The 7,768-nt window shown below is 35.5% G+C and overlaps 1 protein-coding gene across 1 annotated transcript; it reads left to right on the top strand.

Annotated features, from left to right (window-relative positions):
* The first annotated feature begins 3,409 nt into the window (after positions 1-3,409).
* On the top strand, positions 3,410-4,603 carry LOC110114329 (galactolipase DONGLE, chloroplastic-like). The gene has a single exon (XM_020847180.1). The coding sequence runs from the start codon at positions 3,410-3,412 to the stop codon at positions 4,601-4,603; it is 1,194 nt and encodes a 397-aa protein (XP_020702839.1).
* Positions 4,604-7,768: the final 3,165 nt, after the last annotated feature.

The following is a 7,768-nucleotide window of genomic DNA, read 5'->3' as shown; positions in this document are numbered from 1 at the left end:
ATAATAAAAAAAAGTCTCTACAGCTCGTTCTCAATCAAGATAATCTTCGATGTGCAGTTTGCCATTGAAGAAGGGGATGTCCAACTTGACACGAAATTCTCCCTAGTGCCGGTCTCGACCTTGGTAACGCCGTGGCCGCCGCTCGTCGATTTACACTTCTGAATCTGATAATCCGGTCGGATTGTTGGTGTCAAATTCCTCCTCCGAATCCGATAGCTCCGGCATCAATGCTGCTCGCCTTCGAACTCTGTTCAGGAATCCTCTATTTCCATCAATGGGAGTGATCAAGGTCGGAGCAGGTCTGCCCACCCTATGCGGAACGTCCCCCTGTCTGGCGACTGGTGGCTCTCGTCGTAAGGCGGTCTACAGACGCAACTATTTCATCCAAGCGTTTCTCCACGCCAGCGTGCGCAGCCCAAAGTGCCTCCAAACTTCGGTCCTCTCCGCTCGTCGCACGCTTGCTGGACTCTGCCATCTTACCGAGCCACTGGCTCTGATACCAAATGAAGCGGTATGCTGTGGTAGAAGCAGGTTCACAATAGCAAAACAAGAATGAAGGCAATGGAACAGTAAAGGCAACAGCCAAAGAGTATAATTCATTAACTGGTTCTTTCATCTTCTCCTGGAGAAGATAAACAGGGAACTATTACTATAACTAGATAAAGATAAAAACAAGTTGCCTACTCACATACTAAATAAGGCAACTAAGATTGTGGTGCTAACGGAAAGCTGCAAAAATAACAATAAAGTGAAAAAGGTAGTGTTCCCATAATTGACTAGGTAGTGGTGCACGTAGCTCTGATGCACCGCATCAGGACCTACCCGAGCGGGTGAGAGCAGGTTCGTTGAGTGCGACTGGGGCGAGCGGGCGAGTGCAATGTGAGCGGGTGAGGGCAGATCATACGGGTGTGTGCCGCATGAATTGGTCATCTCGTTGTACACATAATAAGCCCAAAAGAGAAATTTTGTACGCATAATAAAACTAATCCTCGCTTCATCTCCGTCCAACGCACAAATTTTTAAGTCAAATCCTCGCTTAACATGCGGTCTTTGTTAAATATAATATGATAGTTAAACCAGTCGAGCAAACAATTCAACGCCATAAGAATCAAACGTTCAGCCCACATTTTTCTCAAAAAACAAAGTCAGGAATTTTTTATTTGCATATATGTATTTTTTATTTCATTAATTTTGAATTTATGTAAATCAAATTTATGTAATTTCACATCATTTATGCTTAATAGAATTATATCTTTTGTCAAATTTGTAAGTTCATCATCATCAAATTACAAAAAAAAAATCATTTTATATTGATCATTTAAAAAAAGTAATAAATGACATTTCAATTATATATATATTACATATTTTTTATATTTACAAAGATATATATTTTGATTTTTTTATAAATGATGAGTAATAAATAATAATATATTCTCTCCTAACTATTGGGCTATGAATCATTTCACAGAACTAAAATATTTACGATAAAATCTATAACAAAGTCGTAATTTATTAAAACATAAATTTGTAATTTTTTAAATTTATAAATATATTTGACTTGAATTCTTGAGCTTGAAAAAAATAACTTTCTCCTCGAATTATTAGTCAATAGATACTTTCGCACATTTATGCATAATTAATTAAGTAATTACAATAAAAAAAGCATCAATTTTGTAAGACATTAAAATAAAAATTAAGTCAATGCATCCTAACAAATTATTTTTTGTCAATGTGAATCAAGGAGACTCATAAGCCGGCTCGATAAATGGCTCTCGAGCCTAGCTCGATGAGCTGACGAGTCAAGCTACCATGACTCGATTCGTTAACTCACGAGTGACTCTTTTAAAATTTATTAATATAAAGTAGAGTTAAAATGTATTTCCATTTTGAATTTTAAGTACAAAGTCAAAAAAATATTTTAAAAAATATATCTCAATATTTTTCATATAAAGTTATTCTTTATTATTATTATTTTGATTTCTCATACATAATTGCTAAAATCATAATCATTTTTTTCTTTTTCATAATGAATTTGAGCATGCTTAAATTTGATTAATTTATCAAGCTTAAGCCAAAAATGACTCGAGCTTAACTCGGCTCATTTATAACCCTAAACATGACCTAAGAAAATACATATCTCACCTTCAAAAACCAACCTTCTCAAACACTGCCACCTACTCATCCTTCCATCATTATTTTTTTAATAAAAATTATATCAGAATATTGGAATATAAATTGTACAATATAAGCTTAAAATTTATTATATTTACATTTAAATTAATGCAATACAATCTTTCATATATAACATCAAACTCCAAGCAAATATAATAAAAAAGGGATTTACACACATGCTATGGTTTTGCATATATATAATCTTTATTTTATTATTTTTTTTATATATCACACTAAAATATTTAAATATATGGTTGTAAATATTTAACTTGACCAAAAATTTGACCCAAATTCGACCCGAAAATTTTTGGGTTCGGGTCAACCCATTTGCCACGAGGTTCTACCGTTTATAAAATCTAGTTAGGTTCGGGTAGACTTGGAAACTCGAAATCAACCTGAGTTGACCCTAAAAATTAGCCTACTATGCTCGCCTCGCTCGCACAACATTATCCTATGATTCATGCCCTTGCCTTGCGTCCGGACTTCACAGTTTATACCTAGACAACGAGACCTGCACCGTGTTCGACTCTCCCCCGCTCCCCTCGCATTAAGACTTCGTAATCCGTAGACTCCGCACCTAGTGGCACATCCCAGCACCGTGCTCAATCGCTCACCCCTCTCCTCGTGTTTGGAGTTCAACCCGCACTGCCCTTTCCTGCTCCTCTCATGCCCAGTTTGAACCTTGAAAGCGCTCATCAGCTTGCCTCACATCCGGAGTCGATCGTAGTTTGCACCCATATGGCACCGCGTGATCCCACACCGTATCAAGCCAATTGAGTATGGGTTCAGGTCTGGTTCAGCTATGAATTTCGAAAATGTTTAAAAATAGAGTCGGGTCAGGTAAACCCATTTATAGCCCGGGTCAACTATGAGTTCGACCTGAACTCGACCCGAAAATCCATTTTAACACCCCTAATTAAATCTCCTTAAAATAGTATTAATATTAAGTTGATTTAAATAAATTATTTTTATATGCATATTTTTATATGATTCGGACACAAAAATATATGATGCATAAATAAAAATAAAAATTCATGTATCATATATCTATATATGCAATGCCCCCCTTCACAACTTTCGTATTGGTTCATACGGATACGTTTTCACGGCCTATTTATTTTTTCATTTTCGTTTTTGATCCTATAAATAAGCAGCCCACAGGCCACCCTACTCGTCTCCTGTACCCCACCCTTTGTACGCACTCGACTGAGCACAAACAGCGACCAACCAACCAACCATGCCGTCTAGCATTGCAATTTCGGCCAACCCAGTTCTGCTGATCTCCTCCACCGCCGCTCCTCGCCAACCCCGCCGCCCGATCCCCTCATCTCTTCCCGCCATCTGGCGCGACATCCAAGGCGCCGACAACTGGCGAAACCTCCTCCACCCCATCCTCCGACACGAACTCCTCCGCTACGCTCAGTTCGTCATCTCCTCCTACAAATCCTTCGACCAAGACCCCTCCTCCCCCCGCTACCTCAACTCCAAATATCCCATGCCCACCATCCTCTCCCAATCCGGTCTCCCCAATGCCCCCTACCAAGTCACCAAATACCTCTACGCCACCCCCGCCGCCTCCACTCGCTCCCACTGGATCGGCTACATCGCCGTCTCCGACGATCACTCCCTCTCTACCCTCGGCCGCCGCGACATCCTCGTCTCCTTTCGCGGAACTGTCACCAACACCGAATGGCTAACCAATTTCATGAGCTCGCTCGCCACCGCTCGTCTCGACCCGTTCAATCCCCGCCCCGACGTCAAGGTCGAGTCGGGCTTTCTTACTCTCTACACATCCGCGTCTTTTCGCGCGTCATTACTAACCGAAATTTCTCGGATTGTGAATTTGTACAAGAACGATGATGAGCTTAGCATCACGTTGGCCGGGCATAGTATGGGAAGCTCGCTCGCGGTTTTGTTCGGGTATGACTTGGCTGAGCTTGGGTTGAATCGGGTCGGGTCGGGTGCGGGGATTAACCGAGTTATACCGGTAACGGTTTTCTCGTACGGTGGGCCGAGGGTTGGGAACTTGGGTTTTAAGGCACGGTGTGACGAGCTTGGGGTGAAGGTGCTGAGAGTGGTGAATGTGAAGGATCCGGTGACCAAAATGCCGGGGTTGTTTTTGAATGAGAACTTGAGGTTGCCGTGGAGCGGCGGTGGCGGCGGCGATGGCGGCTCGTGTTATGCACATGTGGGAGTTGAATTGGCTTTGGATTTCTTTGAGATGGAGAATTATCCGGCTTGTGTGCATGATTTAGAGGCTTATGTTGGACGGCTTGAAGGGAGTGATCATGAGATGGAGAAGGGTGGAGGAGGGGAAAATCATGGTGATTTCTTAAGGAAGGAGGAGAGGGGTTTTTTTAATCTTATTTTCCAGAAATTTGTTGAATGGGCGCCTTGGCTACAAGATAGAGTCAGGAATGTTAGTGCATGATTTAGTTGTGTTATCAACGATGGGATTTGTTCCTTAAATGAGAGATTTTTATGTACTGGTTAATGTATAATTAAAATTCAAGAAATACACATCAACAAGAAGAAAAGTCAATGATGGGAAATTAACATTCGAATAAATTTAATAAATTAAAATTTACATCAACAAGAAGAAAAGTCAATGATGGGAAATAAACATTAGAATAAATTTAATAAATTAAAATTTTGTACTGAGAAACATTCAATTGTACCTTTAAGGTCACTAAATATTATGATACTCTTAGAAAATTATTTTCTTATTATAGTGCATACTATTACTAGCAATATATATATATAAAACAATAAATTAACAAAATGGTACAATATATTACATAATGATAGAATAAATCTAACAACATAGTGCTTTAGACTAACTTCATTTAAGTTTATGTCATATGCATAATATTGTATGTGCAATGGTTTGTCTGATCAAGTAGGTCATCGTCACTTTTTTTTTTCACAAGACCAACAAGATTAGTCTATTACATGAAATTAAATAAGCTGAAGAATATGTTATCTCATTAACAAAAACACACACACATCTCTGTCACTAGCAAACTTATTATAGAGAACTTAGATAAATATATGATATATATTTGCAACAATTTTAAATAAATAGAGATGATAACATTGGATTATTTGATTTATTAAAGTAATCATATGAGATTTAATCATGATGCATTAATTATTTTCATATAACAAGATTGAATTATTGATGAGGATATTAAGATTGTTCTGATCAAAGATCATCTTATGCCTAGTTCAACCTATGTATGAATTTATACCCTCAAAAGGTTGAAGTGCTGACTAACTCCATCATCCAAATTGGTGCATGCTCAACGTAGACATATTTGATAAGCCTAAATGACTACAAGAATTTTACATGATGCATGGTATGAAAGATGAATATGAGTAGATATGTTCTAAAATTTCAAAGACCTAAAAATCCATAAATGACATAGATAATTGTAAGAGAGATGTTTTGAATGTTTATATAAAGAAGATGCACACACATATCAATAGTTTAGATGTATATAGATTTATATATCATAGATAAGTAAGGAAATAAATGATACAATGATGTTGATATCCACATAAATTTTAATTGATTGTATATCAAACAAACTTTGATGCTTAAATATGAACTATACTCTTAGGATGAGTAATGAGGAATGTCTAAGTTCATATAGTCTACTCAAATAATAAAATTCTCTTAGTGGATATTATTTACTTGAAGATAGACATGCAAAGGCTAAGGTAAATTTGGCCTATTTGAGTTAGAGGAAATGCCTAAAACAATTTGGCTTAATTAAGGCACAAGGAGAGTTATCTAAGAAGATTTGACTTGTTTACATAAGATATATGAGATGTTCAAAGATATGTTTCGTTTAATTAAGGCAAAGCATTTAGACAATCTAGCTTTCAAATACAGATGCAGAGTAATTAGATAAATAAGATCTACCTATAGTATATATGTGTATGGGTGATTGGATGTGAGTTACCTAGATGGATATGGCCTAAATTGACAAAGACAAAAATCTTGACACATTATTGGCTTGCTTAGAACACAATAAAATATGAGCATATTTAGTTTGACCAAATAAAAATATGAAATATTTAGAAAATTATAATATTTATAAGCAATAATAAATGTTCAAACATATTTTACATGTTTAAAATATAAGAAAAATTCATAAGCATATTTGGCCTACATAGATAAGATATGGAATACATAAATAAATAATTACAAGAATAATCTAAGCAAAGTTGGTTTACTTAGATAAAGGAAAAATGCTCAAGTGAATGTGAATCATCTAAATATAACATCTACAAAGATAAATATGTTCTAAGGCTTCATTTGGGACAGTTTTTTTGCTACTTTCTGAAATGGCTTTCTAGTATAAAAAATTATAATTCAAGAAATTTTTGTATTAGAAAGATGCTTTATAAAGAAGCAAAAAAGTTGTACCAAACGAAGCCTAAGTTGACACATGACAAATCCAAATAACTAATCTTGATCTAATCATTTAGAGAAAATGCTTGCATGTTTGAATGCTAAGATTTCACATCCATGAATGATATAAGGATGGTAAAAATGACTAGTTGATTTGGTTTGGATTCATTAAAAGTGTAGATAAAATATAAATTAATTAGTGTAATATTTTATGTGGGTATGACATATATAAATTAGTGAGATAGAATAACTTAGAAGTTGTGAAGCCAATTTAAGTTATTTGATGCAATTAATTTCAATTAGATGTGCTAATTAACATTAATTAATGATCAAATTAACACAACACAATATTGCATTTGTGTCCCAATACTTGATGTAAATAAAATCTAACCAAAACTCAAGGTCTAACTGATGTGTGTTCAACCCCTAATTATAAAGGATATGACATGTATTAGCTAATTAATGTATCATTTACAAGAAATATATGTTTATTTAATAGTCTTAAATCAGCCCAAAAGCAACTCGTGTATTGGCCACTAGCTTATTTATCCATATTTTGGATAGTATCTAATACAATACAAATAAAAGCATGCGTGATAAGGTAAATCATCAACCTACGAGGGGGAGATTCCTTACATGTTGTTCCTACCAAACTACTTACATGTGAATGCAAGCATCACCTACAAACTTTTCTTGGTGAGTATAACACATGAATATAAAAATTGCATAAGGTTGTGCTCATATGTGAATGTATCCTTCATTTGAGGGACGCATTTTTTGTTGTTTGTCATATGAATAGTGGTTGACAATATATTATTATGTGTGCCTTATTTATTTGTAGTATTTCACATAGTCGTTTTGATATGCTGTGATAGTTAGCTTTGTCATTTTACTTATTGCACGAATTTTTGGAAAGTTTATGTACATCATTTTGAATTGTTTGGGAATGCCTGGTGCTTATATACATCATAAAACATATTTCTATTAAACAAAATTTGTTCAATAAAATTAAAAAAAAAAGTTTCATGATAGCTACTTTACTATAATACAAATTATACAATGATATGTGCACCCAATCACATATTATAAAGTAAAAAGATACAAAACTAATTAAATTATGCATCAATCAAGTCTATAACTTACTGGTCATGTGTGAAGGTGTTGATGTCTAAGGTT

This window comes from Dendrobium catenatum, unplaced genomic scaffold (genome assembly GCF_001605985.2).
Source record: "Dendrobium catenatum unplaced genomic scaffold, ASM160598v2 fragScaff_scaffold_920, whole genome shotgun sequence".
NCBI classification, from domain to species: Eukaryota; Viridiplantae; Streptophyta; class Magnoliopsida; order Asparagales; family Orchidaceae; genus Dendrobium; species Dendrobium catenatum.
This window is presented reverse-complemented; position numbering and strand designations above follow the sequence as displayed.

Coding starts and splice junctions, on each gene's coding strand:
- LOC110114329 (XM_020847180.1), top strand. CDS start 3,410: ATGCCGTCTAGCATTGCAATTTCGGCCAACCCAGTTCTGCTGATCTCC.